Source organism: Kogia breviceps, chromosome 7 (genome assembly GCF_026419965.1).
Source record: "Kogia breviceps isolate mKogBre1 chromosome 7, mKogBre1 haplotype 1, whole genome shotgun sequence".
In the NCBI taxonomy this organism is placed as follows: Eukaryota; Metazoa; Chordata; class Mammalia; order Artiodactyla; family Physeteridae; genus Kogia; species Kogia breviceps.
Genome location: NC_081316.1, coordinates 62,326,831 through 62,349,471, shown reverse-complemented (window position 1 = coordinate 62,349,471; position 22,641 = coordinate 62,326,831). Strand labels below are relative to the sequence as shown.

Sequence of the window (22,641 nt, the reverse complement as noted above, 5' to 3'; positions counted from 1 at the left end):
CCTGGTTCAAGGAATGTGAAGGTCATCATCCTAGCCCCAACTTCCCAGCCCCTCCCAGGAAGCACCGTGTTTGTTCCATACCTGTGCTCTCCTCGGCCTGATTGAAGCCACAGATCTGGCAGATGCTCTGGACCCACTTATTCATGTCCTCCTCCGTCTCGGCCACCAGGTAAAAGGTGCGCTCGCTGGTCTTGATGTCAAACACAAAACTATCCTGCAGCTCCTTCTTGTTGAAGGTCAGGCCTGCATCCACCTGCTCGCAGAAGTTCAGGTTGATAATGCGCAGGGGCTTCTTGGAGTGATCATTCTTGTAGTATTCCAGAACATCTGGGTCTCCGCTCATCCGCCCACTCCGCAGGATAAACCAGCGTTTCTTCCAGGCCTGAACAGGAAGGAGTAAGAAGAGGGTGGAAAGTCATTAGTTGCTTCAAAGCTTTTCACAGGTCCTCAGATGTCACCAGGTTAAGGGTGGGGACTGTTGCACCTGCAGGCTGAGCATGGCCTCTATCTCCCTTTCATATTTCCGCAGAGTCTCAAAAAGGAAGGATGACTAGAATACATGTTAGTGCAGCATTTCACTATGGAGACAGGGTCTTATCGCTATGAGATGAGATGTGGCATTCCCACTTTTTAGATCAGGATGTCTGATGAGGACTAAAACACTTCAGAGCAATTATTCAATTAAGCTAGAATACAGACTCAGATTCACCTTTCAGTCAGGGTGGAACTTGCAAAACTGTAACATCTCAGTTTATGGATGGGGTCCCCCAATAAGACATGGTGAGTTGAAGCAACAATGTCACACATAGCAAGTAGCAGAGAAACGAGTTTCCTAACTTTCAGTACACTGTGCTTTTTACCAAATCATGATGCCTTGGAAGAATCACACAGAAACCGTTCTAAAACTTCTCTGAAGCACATAACTTCAGGATTTCCCTATCTCATTCACTGCTATACCCCTAGTACTTATAATAGAGCCCTGCACACACTAAGTACTCAATACACATTACTGAATGAATCAACTCCTTACATCCGGTCATACTATAGAATTTAACACTAGATTATATATTCCCTATGTGGTCTTCTACATTCCATCTCTTCAATGAGACTGAGTAATCTGTGAGCAGACACCACACAAAGTGGTAAAAAGACATCACATATAAAATAGAGCCTTGGGTTGAGTCTATGCTTTACCACTGACTTAATGTGTGATTTTTAGATAAAGTTATTTACTTCTTTGGATCTTGCTTCATCTATAGAATGAGAGTCAACATCACCACCACCTGTCCTACCTACCTTATAGGGTTTGTATTATGCAAACACACACAAAGCACTATGTATACAACCCTAAAGCACTGCAAATGCCAAGGATCAGACTGTCATCACAATTCGTTACAACCTACTGGGACCTTCACTCCGTTAATCCTGCCACCTTGCACTCTCACCTTCTATCCCTGTCCTCACTTCCCTCCCTACCTAACTTGCTCCTGTGATCCATCATTATCATCGTTCCCTTGCTTTTTCTCTCCATTCCTCTCCTTTATCTGGGAAACCACAACCCCTGGCTAAGTCTAATGCTCATCCTTCTCCGCCTGTTCCCATTCAGCTGTATGTGTAGTTGGAGAAAATCATACAACTACGCTGGCTGCTTCACTTTAAATTCAAGTGAGCCCTTATGCTGCCTGACAGTCCTACTACGTTTACCTGGTCCATGATTTTCTCTTGCTCTTTGGCAACAGTCTTTGAACTTCTCTCTCTTTATTTTTAAATTTTATTTTAAAAATTTATTTATTTATTTGGCTGCATTGGGTCCTCGTTGTTGCACGCGGGCTTTCTCTAGTTGCAATGAGCAGGGGCTACTCTTCGTTGTGGTGTGCGGGCTTCTCATTGCGGTGGCTTCTCTTGCTGTGGAGCACGGGCTCTAGGCATGCGGGCTTCAGTCGTTGTGGCTCACGGGCTCTAGAGCACAGGCTCAGTAGTTGTTGAGCATGGGCTTAGTTGTTCTGTGGCATGTGGGATCCTCCCGGACCAGGGCTCAAACCCATGTCCCCTGCATTGGCAGACTTTTTTTTTTTTTTTTTTTTTTTGTGGTACGTGGGCCTCTCACTGTTGTGGCCTCTCCCGTTGCAGAGCACAGGCTCCAGACGCGCAGGCCCAGCGGCCATGGCTCACGGACCCAGCCGCTCCGCTACATGTAGGAATCTTCCCGGACCGGGGCACGAACCCGTGTCCCCTGCATCGGCAGGCGGACTCTCAACTACTGCGCCACCAGGGAAGCCCGGCAGGTGGATTCTTAACTGGTGCGCCACCAGGGAAGTCCCGAACTTCCCTCTCTTTTAACCTCCAACACCTCTACTCTTTGGTATGAGAAAATACAAGCAAGCAAAAGAGAATCTACACATGTTCTATCACCGAATTTACCAATCTGTCTGCATTTGTAGAAAAGTAGTTTGTTACTAAGGAGCATGGACAGTTTACCCACTCTAAGGCCAACCTTCTTCCACTTGAGCATCCCCTCTCACCTACACACGGACATCACTGTATCTCTGGAATCACTGCATTTTCCCTCCCTCCTAGGATCATTCCCATCAGGACCCCAACTTCTCCCAACTAAGAAAAAAAAATGAAAAGCTTGACTTGATCCCACATTCCGTTCCAGCAATGGCCCAGTTTTGTGCTCCTCTGTACAGTAAAACCTCAAAGAGTTTTCTATAGTACTAATCATTGTTTCCTCTCCTCCCATTCTTTTCTTGGAAGCAATCTAATCAGGCTTCCCCCAGCTCCCCCCACCCCCCCACTAAAATAACTCAACAGGGGTCTTAAAGACTTCAATGCTGCTAAAGCAACGTTTGCATTTCACTTGATCTCTCAGCAACATCTGATACCAGTTTATTATTCCCTTCTCTTTGAAGCACTTTCTTCACTTGGCTTCAGGGCTCACTCTCAATTTTCCTATCTCCCTGGCCTCTCTTTGTCAGTCTCCAGTGCTGGTTCCTTCTCATCTTCCTGATCTCTAAATGTTGGAATGCCCCAGTGCTCAGTTCTCAGACTCTTCTCTTTCTATACCCACTTCCTAGGTTATTTTATTCCATTTTACAGCTTTGCAAGCCATCTAACTGCTGCAATTCCTAAATTTATATCTGCAGCCCAGACCAGTCGATTGAACTCTAGAGTCTTATATTCAACTCCTCACTAATAGGCATCTCAAACTTAAGGTGCTCAAAACTGAGCTCTTGATATCCTCCTCCAAGCCTGTTCTTCCTGCAATCTTTCCCATCTCAGTTACGAGCAGCTCCAGGCTTCCAGTTGCTCAGACCACAAATCTTGAGGTCATCATCAACTCCTTTCTTTCCCATTCCACATCTAACCCAACAGCAAATCCCGTTGGTCCGAACAGTTCAAAATACATCTACGACCTGCTCACTTTTCCACACCTCCACTGTTAACTCACTTGACTGAGTCCACCATTTGGTCGTCTTCGCGCTTCTATGCTTTCATCCTGCAATCTACTCTCAACACGGGTGCTAATGCAAATCAGAGCATGCCACTTCTCTGCACCGAGTCTCCACTGGCTTTCTGTCTCACTCAGAGTAAAAGCCAAAGTCCTCACAATGGCCAGTGGGGCCAGTATGACAGTCCCTCATTCCACAACTCTCCTTACCTCCTGCCACTCTCCACCTCGCCCATTCTGCTCTTGCCACACTGGTCACACGATCCTGCCTCGGGGTCTTTGCTCTGGCTGTTCCCTCTGCCTGCAATACTCCTGCCCCAGACAGTCCCATTGCTTATTTTGTCCTTGAAGTCACTATTCAAGTGTCACATTACTGGACAGACTGTTTTCCTGGCCACCCAACCCTCACAGTCTCCCGCTTACTCTGCTATACTGATCTCACCTAAAACACCACATTTTTGTTGATTCTACCCACCTCCCAGAATGTAAACTGCAAGAGGGCAGGGATTGGTTCTTTTTATCCCATGCTGCATCCTCAGTGTTTAGAACAGCGCCTGGCACATAGGTGGTTATCAATAAGTATGTATCGGATTAATTAATGAATCATTTTCTTACATGAACTCCTTACAGAATCTAGAAGGTCATGGGGATATAACTGGTGCCTGATGAGCCTTGGTGGAAGTGAAGATTAAGGTATAGGATAGAGATGAGGAAATAAATATAAGTACCATCTACCCCAGTCACCTAAAATCTTGCCCAGGCCATTACTTACAGAACTCTGTGTGCATCTGTGTGTGCGCGTGCATGCATATAATGAAAGTGTGTGGGTAGCAAGGTGCATTTTTAAAAGGTATTGAAGCTTGGTTTCAGTTGATGTATCCCCCTTTAGTGCTTGTCTCTGTAGAAAGAGCTGCCTTCAAATCACTGGTGTGCAGGTGCAAGCATAAACACACACGCAGACACTCTCATAAACAAGAAAAAGGTGTTTGCTACAGATAACATCGGAGCCTGTCAGGTTCCGCTTGCAAGAAGTGGTGCAGGCTGATAAATGGCTGCCTACAAAATGCTGATAAATTTATGAGAGAGCAGGCAAAGCCATCTAGTCTAGTTCCAAATTCACATCGCTCTTCTGCCACAACACTCTCTGCTCCAACTTCACGTATGTGTTTTTGGGGGACATACAATTCAGAACTAAGTATAAGCAACTCCAAAGAGTCTAGCTCCAAAGACAACTTCTCTGATCCCCTCAGCTAAAATGGACCTCTATTTCCTCTGAACCATCATAACACTTTTAATGTACTTTTCACGTCATGTCTTTTTTTTTTTCAGAACATATTACAGATATTTTAGTATTTGTTGTTTCTTCCCAAGTAGACGATGAATAAAATCTCCTCCTATTCCTCTTTCAGTCTTCATGGTAGGCATTTACTAAGCAAGGCTCTTTATCACTGAACCTCTCTTATCTCCCTGGTCTCATTTATGTTTCCTTCCTGCCATCCATCCATCCATCCAACAAATATTTATTTAGTGCTCACTATGCTACAGGCATCATCCTCGATGCTGAGGATACAGCATGAATTCCTGGTCTTACAGAAATTACAGGTACATAACAGTTTACTTATTATTCTCCAAATGTGCCACATAATTGCATGACTTCATGTCTGTGCACAAGCTGACGTTTCTTCCTAGAATGCCTTTCACCTCACCTCATCTATCTGGAAAATTCCTATATTTTCTTAGTGCCAGGTTAAATATCACTTCTCCTGGAAGGCCTTTACTAACTTCCCATAGAGCTGGTGCTCCTGTCTCTTGTTCCCTTAATAACCTGTGCTTTCTGTGGCATTTCTTCACTCATCTTTGACATTTCAATTTCTCATATGTCTTCCTCCCCTTTACGCTCCGAGCATCTTGATGTTAGGGTCCTGTGTGGCCAACAGTTACTCGGCAGAGTACTTAGCTTATATGGGAACTCAGTAAAGATCTGTTGACTTTTTTTTTCATTCAATCAATGTATTCATTTATCCAAACTAATAAATGCAATTTAAAAAGTTAAGTAAGCTTTCACAGTAAGAAGTAGGAAAGGAGGACAAAAAAGAGGATTACAGAAAAGAGAATAAGATAAAGGTATGCTGTGGATTCTCTATGACGTGAGTTTTTCAGCATCTTGTTCCCTTCATTTTGATGAGTGCAGGACACTGTAATAAATATTTATAAGGGAGTCTGGGCACTTCAGCTTGAAAGTACCCCATGATATAGAAATGAAAAATTACTGCTGGAGTACTGACACGTAATGCAAGGAGAAATACAGGAACTTGAGTCCTGAATATGTTCTTAAGGGGAAAGCTTCTTCAGGACTGTTCTTACATCTGTACAAAATCTCCTACAAAAATTGACTCAAAATGGATCACGGACTTAAATGTAAAATACAAACAGAATTCAGCAAGATATAAAAAGAATTATATAACATGACCAAGTAGAGTTTATACCAAAGATGTAAAATTGATTCAATATTAAAAAAAAATCAATCAGTGTAATCAACCACAGTAATAAGCTAAAGGAGAAAAACCACATGGTCCTATCAATCAATGCAAAAAATCATATGACACATTTCAACACCCATTCATGATAAAAACTCAAAAAAATAGGAAGAGAGGGGGAACTTCCTCAATCTGATAAAGAGCATCAACAAAAGACCAACACCAACATTACACTTCATATTGAAAGGCTGAATGCTTTCCCCCTAAGATCAGGAACAAGGCAAGGATGTCTGCTCTCACCACTCTTATTCAACATAGTGCTGAAGTTCTAGTCGGGAAATAAAGCAAGAAATGGATATAAAAGGCATACAGATTGATGGATTTAGAGGGCATTATGCTAAGTGAAATAAGTCAGAGAAAGACAAATACTGCATGGTATCACTTATGTGTGGAATCTAAAATAAAACAAACTAGTGAATATAACAAAAAGGAAACAGACTCACAGATATAGAGAACAAACTAGTGGTTACCACTTGGGAGAGGGAAGCAGGTAGGGGCAAGATAGGGGGCAGGGATTAAGAGGTATAAACTATTACATATAAAATAAATAAACTACAAGGATATATTGTACAACACAGTGAGTATAGCCAATATTTTATAATAACTATAAATGGAGCATAACCTTTAAAAATTGTGAAGCATTATGTTGTACACCTGTACCTTATATAATACTGTACATTAACTGTATCTCAATTTTTAAAAAGGTTTACAGATTGAAAAGGAAGAAAAAAATTGTCCCTATGTGTATGACATGATTGTCCACATAGAAAATCCCAAGGAATTTAGGAAAAAACTCCTGGGACAAATAAGTGAGTCTGGCAAGGTCACAAAATACAGGAGTACCTCATTGTATTGCATGTTGCATTATTATGCTTTGTGGACATTGCATATTATACAAATTGAAGGTTTATGGCAACCCTCTGTCAAGCAAATCTATTGGCACTATTTTTCCAACAGTATTTGCTCACTTTGTGTCTCTGTGTCACGTTTTGGTAATTCTTGCACTATTTCAAACTTTTTCATTATGATTATATTTGTTATGGTAATCTGTGATCAGTGATCTGATGAAGGCTCAGATGATGGTTAGCCTTTTTTAGCAATATTTTTAAATTAAGGTATTACATAGTTTTTTAGACATAATGCTATTGCACACTAATAGACTACAGTATGGTGTAAACATAACCTTTATATATACCAGGAAACCAAAAAGTTCATATGACTCGCTTTATTGCAGTATTTGCTTTACTGTGGTGGTCTGGAATTAAACTTGCAATATCTCCAAGGTATGCTTGATAAGATGAACATACAAAGATTGATTTGCTCCTGTATACTAGCAAATAAACACATGGGCATAGAAAATAAAAACACAATAAAAACACAATGCCATTTATAATCATTTTTTTTTTAATGAAAGAGGTGTGAATCTAACAAAACATGTTCAGGACATGTATGCTGAAAACTATACAATGCTGATAAAAGAAATTTTAAAAAACCTAAATGGAGAGGCACACCATGTTCACAGATTGGAAGACACAACATATACATCTCTCCAAACTGATGTTCAGATTTAACACAATTTCTATCAAAATCTCAGCAAGAGTTTTTATGGATGTAGACAAAATTATTCTAAAACATATATGGAGGGTTACCCTGGTGGCGCAGTGGTTGAGAGTCCTCCTGCCGATGCATGGGATGCGGGTTTGTGCCCCGGTCCGGGAGGATCCCACATGGCACGGAGTGGCTGGGCCCGTGAGCCATGGCCGCTGAGCCTGCGCGTCCGGAGCACAGCGCAATGGGGGAGGCCACAGTGGTGGGAGGCCCATGTACCACAAAAAAAACCACACCAAAACCCAAAAAACAAACATATATGGAAAGGCAAAGAAAGTACAACAGCTAAAACAACTTTTAAAAAGAAGATAAAAGTGGGGAAACAAGTCCACTAGATTTCAATAATTATTGTATAGCTACAGAAATCAAGACCATGTGATACTGGTAGAGGGACATACACATAGGAACAATGGAATAAAACAGGAAACCCAGAAATAGACCTACCCAAATATGCTCAACTGATTTCTGACCAAGGTGAAAAAGCAATTCAGTGGAGGAAAGATGGCCTTTTCAACAAATGGTGCAGAAGCAAGTGGGCATCCATAGGGGGGGAAAATGAACATCAATCTAAGCCTCACACCTTATACAAAAATAAACTCCAAATGAATCATGGACTTAAATGTAAAGCTATAAAACATTTAGAAAAAATTGGAGGAAATCTTTGGGATCTAGGGCTAGGTGAAGAGTTCTTAAACTAGACACCAAAACCATAATCCATAAAAGGAAAAATTTATAAATTAGACTTCACTGAAATTGAAAACTTTTGCTCTGCAAAAGACGGTTAAGAGGCTGAAAAGATAAGCTACAGAGTGGGAGAAAATATTTGCCAACCACACATTTGACAAAAGAGAATATGGAGAACATATAAAGAATTCCCAACACTCAACAGTTTAAAAAGGGAAACAAACCAATTAGGACATGGGCAAAAGATATGAAGAGACATTTCACTGAAGAGCATATGCAGATAGAAAATAAGCACATGAAAAGGTGTTCAATATCATTAGCCATTCGGAAAACACAAAACCACAAAGAGATATTATCACAGACCTATCAGAATGGTTAAAAAAAAAAAGTTGTAACAACGCAAAATGCTGGCAATGAGGCAGAGAAAATGGGTCACTCAAACATTGCTGGTGAGACTCTAAAAGGATATAGCCACTCTGGAAAACAGTTTGGCAGCTTCTTAAAAACTAAACATGCAACTGCTATATGACTCAGCAATTTTACTCCTGGGCATTTATCCCAGAGAAATGAAGATTCATATTCATACGAAAACTTGTAAATGAATGTTTATGTAAGTTTTATTTACAATAGTTCCAAACAGGAACAATCCAGATGTCCTTCAATGGGTAAGTGGTAAATAAACTGTGGTACTTCCACACCATAGAACACTACTCAGCAATAAAAAAAGGAACAAAGTATTGACACATGCAAAATCCTGAATGGAATCTCCAGAGAATTATGCTGAATTTTGTCAGAGCCAATCCCAGAAGGTTACATAATGTGTGATCCCACTTATAGAGCATTCTTGAAATGACAGAATTTAGGAATAGACAACAGATTAGTGGTTGGAAGTGGTTAAGGAGAGGGATGGACTGGGATAGAAGTGGGTGTGGCTATAGGAGAGCAGTATGAAAGATCCTTGTGGTGATGGAAATGTTCTGGATCTTGATTGTAACAATACCAACATCTTTGTTGTGATACTGTAGCACAGTTTTGGAAGATGTTACCACTGGGCGGAAACTGGTAGAGGGTACTTGGGATCTCTATTATTTTTATGACTACATGTGAATCCAAAATTATCTCAAAATAAAAAGTTTAATTAAAAAAAAAAACGTATCCACTAGAGAATTAGAAAGTTCATAGAAGAGAAGTAAAGATCATGGAGGGAAAGGTTCATAGTTGGCGAATGATTATAACCAGACCCAGTTGTCCTCAATCTTTCCCACTCAGGGATGGAGATGGACTCTTAAGGAATCACATGAAAATATAAATAAACTTTATAGTTCAGATCCCTGAGCACGAGGGCACAAAATGGAGTGAACTAAGAGTCACCAGAATTTCTAAACCTATCGAGCTACCTGTCAGCTCTAGGAAATCTTCACTGTAATAGCAGACATGAGTCTCTGCCTCGGGGAAACAAACAAATAAATAAGATACCAGCCAGCTTCTCCTATTTTTCTGTGTAGTACCAGCCTCCAAGATAGCCCCTAATGAATCTATTTCCCAGTGTAGCCTTATGTAGTCCTCTCTCATTCAGAATAAGGAGGAACAATAGGATACTGCATAAATGAAAGTGTGTGACTTCCAAGGATAAGGCATAAAAGACACTGCAGCTTCTTTCTTGTTCTCCTTTGGATCAGCTGCCATATTGTAAGGACACTCAAGCAATACTAAGGAGGAATGCACAAGATGAAGAACTAAGGCCTCCTGACAGCTATGAAAAAGAGCCATTCTTAGAAGCAGATCTGTCAGCCCCAGTCAAGATGACTGCAGCTATAGGCACTTTTGACTGCAATTTCATGAGAGACACTGAGCCAAATCCACCAAACTAAATTGCTCCTAAATTGCTGAATCACAGAAACCACATGAAATAATAAACATTTATTGCTCTTTTAAGCCAGTAAGCTTTGGGGTACTTTGTTATCCTGCAATAAATAACTAATACATTTTACTTTCCACTACCAGGGCCATTTGGGTGTAACCAACGTTAGCCACTAGGAAGAAAGCCTAAAAGCAGAGGCTAAAAGATACACTAATAGGCCAAGGGAACAGAAGAATCCTGAAACAGACCCCTACATACATCGTCACTAGACTGAAGAAAAAGGTGATACGGCAGTGCTATGGAGAAAAAAACCTGTCCTTTTGATAAGTGGCACTAGGTAAATTCAATAACCATGGGAAAAGAAAGATTCTTGATCCTTATGTCACGCCACATGTGAAAATTAATTTCAGATCATTATAAACCCAATGTGAAAGATAAAACAATAAAGTATTTAGAGGAAAACAAAGGAAAACATGTTTCTGACTTTGGGGTAGGCAATGATTTCCCGAACACGCAAAAGGTACTAAGACAACAGAAAAAGTAATCAATTATACTACATTAAACTTAATTTCTGGTTATCAAAAGGCACCGTTAAGAGGATGAAAAGCCAAGCCAAGAAAGTGAGAAGAGATATTTGCAATACATATATCCAATGAAGGACTCATATTCAGGACACATAAAAAAAAGTCTATAAATTAGCAAGAATAAGACCACTCAATAGAAAAACAGGCAAAAGTTTACATAGACACTACACAAAAGAAGATACCCAAATGGCAATAAACATGTAAACAGATCTCAACTTCATTACTCATTAGGAAAATGCAAATCAATAACACTAAGACAACCACCGGAATGGTTCCAATGAAAAAGACTGACAATAGTTAAGTTTGCGGAAGGATGTGGAAAAACTCTCACACCATTAGTAGGAATGTGAGTTAGTATAATCACTTTGGAAAACGATGGCAGTGTTTACTAAAACTGAACATACTCAAACCTCAGGACCTTGTATCTACTCCTAGGTACTTACCTCAAATAACTGTGTACATATATTCACCAAAATACATGTAAAAGTATGTTTACTGCAACACCATTCATAACAGCCCATATCATACCTGCCTTTTTGCACTCCTGTTTCAAGTGCTTGTTATCTATAGTCTGGACTGTTTGCATAGCTTCCTAACAAGTTATCCTAAATTAATACTTATAAATGATACCAGTTTAATCTTCTGATCAGAGCAAAACTCTGATCATGTCATTCCCCTTCACTATCCAAAAATTTAATGGCTCCCTATCACCTGCATAGCAATGTCCAAATCCTATGGCTTAGTTTTCTTCTTATTAAAATAAAATAAATTATTTTCAATGTGGTAAAACATATTATAAAATTTACCATTTTAACCATTTTAATTGTACTGTTCTGTGGCATTAAGTATATTCACACTGTTGTAGAGCCATCAACACTATCTATCTCCAGAACTTTTTCATCTTCCCCAACTGAAATTCTGTATCCATTAAACATTAACTCCCCATTCTTCCCTATACCCAGTCCCTGAAAACCACTATTAGACTTTCTGTATCTTTGAATTTGACTACTCATATATGTGGAATCACACAATATATGTCCTTTTGTGACTGGCTTATTTCACTTAGCCTAATTGACTTATTTCACTTAATGCCTAATTCCTGGTATAAGCCATCCAGGTAGAAGAAACACTATTAATTCAGATCAACAAAAACTCAAACCAAGGGTCACAAATGCAGAGAAATAAGGAGAACAGAATGAGAAAGATGATGCAGAGTGGGATAAGCAAAGCTTGAGATTAGGGTAAAAAGACCCAAATTATAGTCCTAGTTCTTGCTCTACAAACGTGGACAAATTTAACATCTCTTAAGCCTTAATAACCAAATATATAAAAGGGAAAATAACAAAGCTAATAATACTGATTTGAGAATTAAGTACAATTATTAAGTGTGAGAGCAGCTAGGACCAAACTCTGCATGACACATGTCAAGAACATAGTTATCGACTCTAAAGCAGCCCAAGGACATTCTGAGATCATGTAACTGGAAAAACAGTTATCATTATGAAAGATCCCCAGATTTCCAATTCATAGTTTTTTCACCATTAAAGAGGCACTATTTTGTCCTTTGTCTTGCCGCGTACCACACATCAGCAACTCCTCTGAATTTTGGTTAAAGGTATCAGGATTCTTCCAGTCTCTCAGATTCAAAATCATCTACTTCCAATTCAACTCTTCTTGCGATTTCACTGTTCATGACTAATCAATGAGCTCCTTCTATATAGTATTCAGTAAAACAAGCACAAATTCTGCTAAATGCTTTGAGGGATAAAGAAAGAAGGCAAGACCCAAACTTTCCTTTCAACTTACAATGCTTACCACAATTCAGGGAGATAAGAGATGAACATATATCCCTAAAATAAAAAGCAGATTTTTATAAGCACCATAATAGGGACACAATATGCTATTAGACCACTGAAGCAGAGAATCAAACATTTAGGGATGGGCAGGAGAGGGGGAGAGAGAGAGAGCACCACAGAGAAATGAACATGAATGAATATGAACAGTAAAGAAGGTAGGGTTTGATATATGGTTTTGGGAAAGAAGGAGAAAGGGTCAGTTCTTATAGAGCACACAGTATGACCAAGACCTGCGTATGGGAAAATATGACAGGTTCAGAGAATGTGGAACAGTCTTTTTTGAATGTGGAAAAGAAAGAGGAAAGGAAGAGTCTGGTGGTCCTGGAAAGCCAACACCATCCTAAGAATTTTTAATCTTTTCTGTACTGATAATGGAGAGCCACTGTAGAGAACAGATTAGCAGAGAAATGATAGTTATCGCTGTGCCCTTAAATGGCAGAATGAGGAAGACCAACCAGAGAAAGGAAACACAAGAGGCAGGAAAACTAAGAAGCTGTTGCAATACTCTGCAACAGTGAGAGATGATGGCAGGGAGACAGAGCACAAAAGACAATGCAAGTCACTTTACTCAACAACGGGGCTTAAAGAAGTACATGGTGTAAGGGCCAACCCTCAAGAAAGTTAGAACCTTCCACTTGTGTCTATGATTAACAGAACCGCCACCACCTTCTCTGATGAAACAGAAGTGACTGTTTTCCTTTTGTATCCAAATCCAGTAAAACAAAACTAAAAAAAAAAAAAAAAAAAACGTTTCACAACCACCCAGACCACAGACATGCACACCATGGGTACATATGGCCCGGAAGTTGCATCATTCTTGCTTTGAGTGGAGAGTGCATATCCCTCATGAACCTGTCTCTGTTCTTTGGGTTATATTCCAAGGTCTCCAAGCATGTAGAATGCAGACATGACTTCTTCCTATTGCTCCTGCTACCTAGAAAACTGAGGTGGACCCCAGTTCAGCTTTACACTGGCCAGATCACACGGGAGTGCTGTGCTCAGTTCTGGTGGTGTAAAGGGTCTTGAAATCCAGTGGTACCAGGATTTCATGAGGTTTTGCCAGGAGTCATGACTGTTGTGTTCTGAGATATAACGGGCTAATGCACAGAAGAACGATTTGATTGATTTGGGGTAATCCCATATACTAAAGCTGAACTAGGGCCAGCAGGAGCATGCTACAGAAAAGCAGAGTTTTGGCTCAGTGTAAGTAAGAATTTTCTAAAAGAGTGGTCCAAAGCAGATCCTTTGGAAACTGAACTACTCAGCGTCAGAGATACTAAAGAGGAGTTAGCCTAGAGCAGGGGTTAGCAAACTTTCTCTGTAAAGAGCAGAGAGTAAATATTTTAAGCCTCACAGACCATACAGTCTCTCACAGCTACTCAAATCTATAGCGGCATGGAAGAAGCTGTAAACAATTTGTAAGCAAAGGAGAGTCGCTGTGTTCCAATAAAACTATGTAGAAAAAGAGGTGGTGGACAAGATTGGCTTGCTAGTCCTTGGCCTAGACTAGGAGTGGGTAGGGAGGGAGAGTTGAGCAGTGGATCAGTAGAAAGAAAGGAACTAAGGTCTCTTCCAACCATGAGAGCCTTATTTTTTTTTTTTATTTTTTGTTTTTACGGTACGCAGGCCTGTCACTGTTGTGGCCTCTTCCGTTGCGGAGCACAGGCTCCGGACGTGCAGGCTCAGCGGCCATGGCTCACGGGCCCAGCCGCTCCGTGGCATGTGGGATCTTTCCGGACCGGGGCACGAACCCGTGTCCCCTGCATTGGCAGGTGGACTCTCAACCATTGTGCCACCAGGGAAGCCCACCTTATGTATTTTTAACCAGAAAATCTGACATGGTAACACCTCATTTAATCAGATTATTCATTCTTGGAATAGAGGGATGTGTTCTTCCACAAAACCAAGTATTAACTAGAACTCCCTTAGTTTCAGCCTTGACAGTTGAAAATATTTCTGAAACTCCAGAATCTTCTGCCTTGCCTTAGGTACTACACTAAAGATAACAGAACTTTTCTTTGATGACTAAGGACTTCTCAGAGCCTCAAACCATCTTTCCAGATACCAAATCTCACATGCCTTGTGCTAAAGTTGTAGAAGGGTCAAGACATTTCTTGGAAGAGGGTTTTGTGTGACTCCTAGAAATGGGCGTATCCTTTTAACTTCCATCTTTCTGATGAGGGTAAAGCCCAAAACTGCCAACAAACCAGGAGAATCCTCTTAAGTGAAGATTATAGTTAGTTAATTAGAATCTAACTGAGGTTACTGGATGATATCAATAAATTGAACTTATTAGTCAGGGACATTAAAAACATAATACTTGCATCTTCAAAAGCTCTTTGCTTTATATATAAAAAAAATCCACCCATAACACACTCATCACTCACGCTTACCTGTCTCTTGGTAAAACTGCAGGTGGTGATGTAGTTTGAGTTCCAGCTCAAATAATCACAAAGACAGAAGAAGAATTTGATCTGACTTGTGAGTACATGATGTACAACTGTATCCCAACACATTGCAGCATGAAGAACAGTAAGCTACTTATGGCCCATAACTGTTAACAGCAAACAATAAGAGAGTCCAGCGGGTTATGTAACATACACACATTTCTGGAGAAACACCTCCTGAGTGAGAAAGAGCTTCCTGCTATCCTTCCTCTAGGTGTCCTTCAACTACTCTGGACCATGGTGATCTTACACTCTGAGGGAGGAAAAAAGGCACTTGAGTTCCTGCTAGATTCCATGTGCTTTCTATCCATTATCACATTTAATCCTCAAACCAATGCTACAAGGCAAATAAATCCCTTTTTTTTTTACAGATGAAGAAAATGAGGTTCATTGAAATTAAACAATTTGAAGAGATCACAGTCCCAATCTTCTGGTCCACTGAGTCAGGGCTTAGGGTCCAGAAAGAACTTAAGGAGAAGCTAATGCAGATGAACTGCTGACTACACTTTGAGAAACACTGGCCACAGAGTTTATGAAAGGTCAAATTCACAGTTAGTAGGTCATGTCGATAGAGGAATTAGAATCTAGGTCTCAGCTCCTAGTCCAAAGTTATTTCCAGTCCTCAAATCCAAATCCCTTAGGATCATAGTTATATGCTCCTGACTCATTCATTTGGGTAATAAAGGTCCTCGCTGACTCCAATGAACCTTCCTTGTTCCTTGGGCACAGGATGAACTTTATCTTACCACAAGACAAGTCCATTCTAAGGTCAGAGGCTTTTTTAGCTCCAAAATTTAGCACAGTGCTTGACAGATGTTATGCACTATATAACTCTTCAGTGAAAGGTATACCAAAGAAATAAAAGGAAAGAATGTCTATTTGCTCCCTCTTTTGGTAAAAACATACAAACAAAACCTCTTAGTCAGATGATCTGCTAATGTAACACTTCTAGGATTCTAACCATCTCTATCCTGGGTGAGATAGTACACAGACACCATAAACATGAAAGATACCATGGAAAAGTGCATGTCTTTTATGTGAAACTGACTCTAACCCTAGGCTTCAGGGGGTGGATCATGGGAACCTAAATTAAGTCAATTAATACATTTCATCCAGTGATTGGTTCAGCAATGGGCACGAGCTCCAAGCCAGCTCAAACAGTCATAAAATTCAACACTAGGACTTTTGCTTGTGTTACTAAGAGTGGGCTCTCTCCTTCACTGGAGAGAAGGTTGGCATAAGAGCCTGAAGTTGCAAGGACCACCCTCTGGAGTCTAAGAACAACAAAGAGAGAGCAGAGTTAAAAAGATGGACCTTGATGAAATGTGTGTCCTAAATTAAGGTGATCCTGAAGCCAGGTTTCCCCTTTCTGGTGACTCAACAAACTCTTACTCATTTAACACAGGTTTTTGGGTTTTTTTTAAAAAAATTCTTTGGATGTTTTATTGGTATTTCTTTGACCTTTTTCTTAAAAAACATCTTTATTGGAGTATAATTGCTTTACAATGGCAGATTTTTAACCACTGCACCACCAGGGAAGTCCTAAGATAGGGTTTTTGTTTGTTTGTTTTTTACTTATTTTAACACCTTTATTGGAGTATAATTGCTTTACAATGGTGTGTTAGTTTCTGCTTTATAACAAAGTGAAGCAGCTATACATATACATACATCCCCATATCTCCTCCCTCTTGTGTCTCCCTCCCACCTTCCCTATCCCACCTCTCTAGGTGGTCACAAAGCACTAAGCTGATCTCCCTGTGCTATGCAGCTGCTTCCCACTAGCTATCTACTTTATATTTGGTAGTGTATATATGTCCATGCCATTCTCTCACATCATCCCAGCTTACCCTTCCCCCTCCCAGTGTCCTCAAGTCCATTCTCTACATCTGCATCTTTATTCCTGTCCTGCCCCTAGGTTCTTCATAACCTTTTCTTTTTTTTTAGATTCCATATATATGCAACACAGGTTTTAAGCATGTGTCCTATTTTGGACCCAGAACCAGTTTGTTACCACAAGAATGACTCAGAGGTCCTTTCCATGTGCTCTCATCAAATTCATGATTTAATCCATTCTTTTGTTTCCTTCACTTTCTTTTTTTTTTTTCCATTAGTATTTATTCTCCTTCCTCCTTCCAGTCATTCAATCAACATTTATCAAATGTGGACAAATGTCAGTGCCTATCAGTGCCAGGTCCTTTAGGATCTCATGATCCCTGGAAAGGGCAGGCAGGTATGTACACAGGTAACTCAGCATGCTGAGGTCAGGACTCCAATAGAGGTATGAACAGAGAGCACTCTGCTTGGGAGCAGTCAGGGAGTGGTGCAGAGCACAGGTGATACCTGGACTGGGTCTCGAAGGATGAGAGGAGTTTTGCTAACTGAAGAAAAAATACTGGAGGAGGAACTTTTCAGGAAAAGAGAATAATGCGAGTACAGTTAACTCTCATTATTCACAGTAGTTATGGTCTAAAAAGTCACCACAAACACTGAATTAGCAAATACTGAATCCTTTCTCTTAGAGGAAATTCAGGGTTAGGTTCCTGCAAGACTCTGGCCAAAATATTTTTGTCAACCAATCCATACATAATCTTGTTTTATGTCTGTTTCTGTGTAAAGACACCTTATATATATATATATTTTTGTGGTTCGCGGGCCTCTCACTGTTGTGGCCTCTCCCATTGCGGAGCACAGGCTCCGGACGCGCAGGCTCAGCGGCCATGGCTCACGGGCCCAGCCGCTCTGAAGCATGTGGGATCTTCCCGGACCGGGGCACGAACCCGTGTCCCCTGCATCGGCAGGCGGATTCTCAACCACTGCGCCACCAGGGAAGCCCAAGACACCTTATTTAATATATACTGCTGATTCATTAATACTGAACTCGCAGCTAACAAACAGCACTATAACTCAAGTCTGGATGAAGTTTAAATAACACGTGTTTCCTCCAAGAGGTACATGATGATCTTGTGCTTAGGAGCTATAGACAGTAGTTCAGCACTCTGCTTGGGGGCATTTTAAATAGTGAAATCATCAAACAAAAAAGCACAAACACGTGAAAAACATGGCATTAGAGGAAGGGGCACTAGTTTGCAGGGTAAACTGAAACAAGAAGGCAGAGTGTGGCTTTGTTCTGTCTCAGCGTGGAACACGTACATGGGGAGCTCAGACTTTTCACTGCTCTGCATATTGCATGTCTGTGACTGACCTTGAAAGAGCTGTGAGTACTGGCTTTGGGGTTACAAATAAATTTTAATAAGCAGGTGAATTCTCAAATATGGAGGCTGGAATCTCTGAACAGGAGTATCGATTATATAAGAAAAAGCTTGGTGTGTTCAAATAGTAAAGCTAAGTTTGTGAAGCTGAAGGAAGGAAGATAAAAAACCATGGAAAGGCAATCACTGAAAGGAAGTCTAGAAGAGTGATTTGGGGCTATTTTAAGAAAGGCTTCACATGCTGAGTTTTATGTATTTTCTGTAGGTTAGCGTTCTCAATATCAAATATTAATGCAAAATTAAAAATTTGAGCATTCCCTCATAGAACAATAATATACATTTTAGTATTTGTTAACTAATAAATAAAAGCTGCGAGGAATTCACTAACTCAATTATTTTGCTAATCACAATATCTACATTTTTTTTAAAGTATAAACATATGTAAAACACTTATTCACTGCATAAGTAATGCTTGGTGTGAGTGAGTGTGTGCTTTGTTAAGGACCCAGTCCACCAGGTTGGAACGACTGTCATGTACCTAGCGGAGCAGCCCAGGTAGAGAGAGCTACATGTGCTAAAGCCCTGAGGAGGAAGCTTGGCTCGTGGTAGGACCTGACAGCAGGGCATGGCTGGAGCATAGTGAGCACAGTGGAAAGTATCAGAAGGACAAAGCAGGGACAGATCATAATGAAGCCTTGAAGGCCATTTTATGAAGTGTAGCTTTTATCTTAAATAGAACAAGATCCCTCAATAGGGGCGTAATCAAAAAAACTGATATTAGCAACTGAAGATACAAACAAGAACAATGTAGTACAATCCTACTTATATTAAAAACCCTGTATGTTTATGGATACATACATATGCACACCACTACATATATATGTGTATTTACAGTATACATATATAGTATACACATGCACACAGCGTCTTACAAATGCTCAGAAAAGCATTTCAAACTGTTAGCAATGGTTTCCTGTGAAGGAGAGTTGGGTATATAAGAGTATAAGGGAACTTTCATACTTTAATCCATGCACTTCTGTATTTTTAAATAAAGAAATAGAGCATGAGACCGCTAAATGGTTTTACATTTTGTCACATTTACATTTCTTTTTTTTTTTTTTCTTTGCAGTACGTGGGCCTTTCTCTGCTGTGGCCTCTCCCGTTGCGGAGCACAGGCTCCGGATGCGTAGGCTCAGCGGCCATGGCTCACTGGCCCAGCCGCTCCGTGGCATGCAGGATCTTCCGGACCGGGGCACAAACTCGTGTCCCCTGCATCAGCAGGCGGACTCTCAACCACTGTGCCACCAGGGAAGCCCCACATTTACATTTCTTAAAGGATCATTCTGGCTTGTAGCAAATGAAGTGAAGGCGGAAAGAGCATGAGTAGGGAGCTCAGATAGACAACTAAGAAATAATGGCATCTGGATCAGGACAGTGGCAAAGGACATATACCTTCAAGATCTATTTCAGAGGCTGAAATGGCTGACCCTGGTAATGAACTGAATATGGGGGATATGGGAGAAGGAAGAATAAAGAAAAACTCCAAGATTCCAGCTTGAGCAAGCAGGTGTTGTACTATGACTTATGGTGGGGAAGGGAACCACAGCCACATCCCTCTGACAACCTCTCATAGTGCATGCTACCCACTCTGTCTCTACTGCATCCTAAACAAAGGGGTAAAATGAAGTTGACATGCGTGAGAGGGAGAGGGTCACAATCTGGGAAATGAAAGAGCCTTGTATCAGTGATTACATTGACTGAATTCCAGACTGATTCCCCAAAGACCAGGTCAATCTTTCTGCAGAGGACTCAGGGAATCCATTAGTGAAATTACCTCTCCCATTGACAAAACAACAAATGAATCATTGCCAACCCTTTGCATTTTGGAGAAACAAAGGTCATTTCTCATTTCGCAGAAGGACCTCCCTTTCACGTCCTTGAATGCTCTAAGTTGTATTTAAAGCACTGAATTAAGTGAAGGTTACCAGGGAAAATCAGGGCAAAGTTGGGGGAAGGGTAGACAAATAATGCCCACAAATATAGTTAAATTGTTTCCTTTCCTCTAGGACAAAGTCTGCTCTCATCTACCTCCCCAACGCCAAGTAATGAAAGAGCCGAAGACTCAGCGGGCTTTGGCTTCCCTAAAGACCTGGTTCCACACTTTCTTAAACAACAGTGGTATTTAAAACTTTCCTGTGCATCAGGATCACTGAGACACCTGTTTAAACGTAGATGTTCCCGGGTCCCAGTCTCAATAGAGATTCAGACTCAGCAGGTCTAGAGTGGGGTCCAGGGATACAAACCCCAAATGACTCTACTACACAATGTCCAAGAACCCCATTTTGAGCAACACTGAACTACATTGTTCACGATGGTTGATAAAATGCAGTTATAATTTAGTGAGTTGCACTGGAGGAAGAAGTGGATCATGGAGATCTGGGTTGTACTTCCAGCTCTGTCTCTAGGCAGTTAGCTGGGCAGGGGGGAAACCACTTTTCTGCTCTGAGCCACAGTTTCCCCATTTATAAAGCACAAGCGTTGATTTTGTGGATCTCCAACTTACCTTCATTTTCTGACATTTTAAGACCCCAGGAAAAGACAAAGGGTTGGAAATGTCAAGTAGGGCTTCCTGCCCCTTGTACTAGAGTGACTCTCCCTAAGGTACTCAGATTGTGAATATACATGAATAAGAGTATAAAATCCAGTGCTTTCTGGAACTGGCTGGTTATGAGCAAATACAGGAAAAGCTACTTCTAAGGTACAAGATGAACTGGGAGTGGGGCCCTTTTGGAGCGTGGCTTCCTTACCTAATCACAGCACTCAATATAAAAGCAGGGAAATAATCCAAAGGATGGAAGGAGAAACTGAACCTAATTCCAAAGATTAATTCAGGTGCTCAAATAAATGCCCTGTTTGCCTCCTGGGAGGCCTCATTTACATCTATCCAGCTGCCTGAACTACGTATATCTGAAAAACATTCCCGTATAGAGGCTATTCCACAACCTCCATATGATTTATTGGAAAGGCTTTTGTTTAATTTATAAGTCAGTATATAGCATTAGAAGAATGACCTCTGGGCTAATGCTTCCTTTTTTTCCACCTTGTTTTTTAAAAGTCAACATTACAGAGGTATATAATTTATATGCAAAATTCACCCATTTTAAGACTTCAGGCAGATGGGTTAGGATGAATGTATACACTATCCATATAACCACCACCACAATCAAGACAGAACATTTCCATCACCCCAAGGCATTCCCTTGTGCCATTTCCAGATTAATCCCCACTCCACCTGGCCCCAGGCAATAAATGATCTGCTTTCTATCACTATAAATTAGATCTGTCTTCTCTAGAGTATCACAGAAACAGAATCATACAGTAAATATTCTTTTGTGCCTGGCTTCTTACGTACAACATAAAGTTTTATGATTCATCCAGATTGCTGCATGAATCAGGTTTTAACTGCTGATTTTAACTGCTGATAGTATAACATCTTAAGGAGTTACCATATTTGCTTACCGTTCACCTATTACTGGACAGTTACATTGTTTCCAGTTTGGGGCTATTATAAATAAAGCAGCCATGAACTATCATGTATAAGTCTTTTTGTGAACATGTTTTCATTTCTCTTGGGTAAATACCTAGAAGTAGAATGGTTGGGTCACATGGTAAGTATATGCTTAATTTTATAAGAAACTGCCAAACTGTCTTCCAAAGTGGTTGTCCATTTTTGCATTCCCACCAGCAATCTGTGAACATTGTAGTTTTTCTACAACACTTAGCCATTACAGCCAATCTAGTGAGTGTGTAGTGGCATCTCATTGTGGTTTTAATTTGCATTTCCCTGATGACTAATGATGTTGAGCATCCTTCCATGTTCTTATTGCTTCTTTATCTTCTTTTGTAATGTCTGTTCAAATCTTTTGCCCATTTTTTTTTTTTTTTTTTTTTGTGGTACGCGGGCCTCTCACTGTTGTGGCCTCTCCCATTGCAGAGCGCAGGTTCCGGACGCGCGGGCTCAGCGGCCATGGCTCACGGGCCCAGCCACTCTGCGGCATGTGGGATCTTCCCGGACCGGGGCACGAACCCGTGTCCCCTGCATCGGCAGGCGGATTCTCAACCACTGCGCCACCAGGGAAGCCCTTGCCCATTTTTAAATTGAGTTTTTTGCTTTATTATTGAGTTTTAAGAGTTCTTTGTATATATTTTGGATACAGTCCTTTGTCAGACATATGTATGGAGAATATTTTTTCCCAGTCTGTGGCTTGCTTTATCACTTTTTTAATGGTGTCTTTTAAAGAGCAAATGTCTTTAATTTTGTCCAATTTATCATTTTTAAATAGTTCAGACTTTTTTTTTTTTTTTTTTTCTGTACACGGGCCTCTCCCTGCTGTGGCCTCTCCC

At 40.6% G+C, this 22,641-nt stretch overlaps 1 protein-coding gene across 1 annotated transcript in view; it reads right to left on the bottom strand.

Annotated features, from left to right (window-relative positions):
- Positions 1-22,641, bottom strand: part of GAB2 (GRB2 associated binding protein 2) — a 185,537-nt gene that overhangs the window by 52,283 nt on the left and 110,613 nt on the right. The window contains exon 2 of the mRNA XM_059069510.2: positions 82-382. Coding sequence (XP_058925493.1) covers positions 82-382 — 301 coding nt within the window. The remainder of the gene's footprint in view (positions 1-81; positions 383-22,641) is intronic.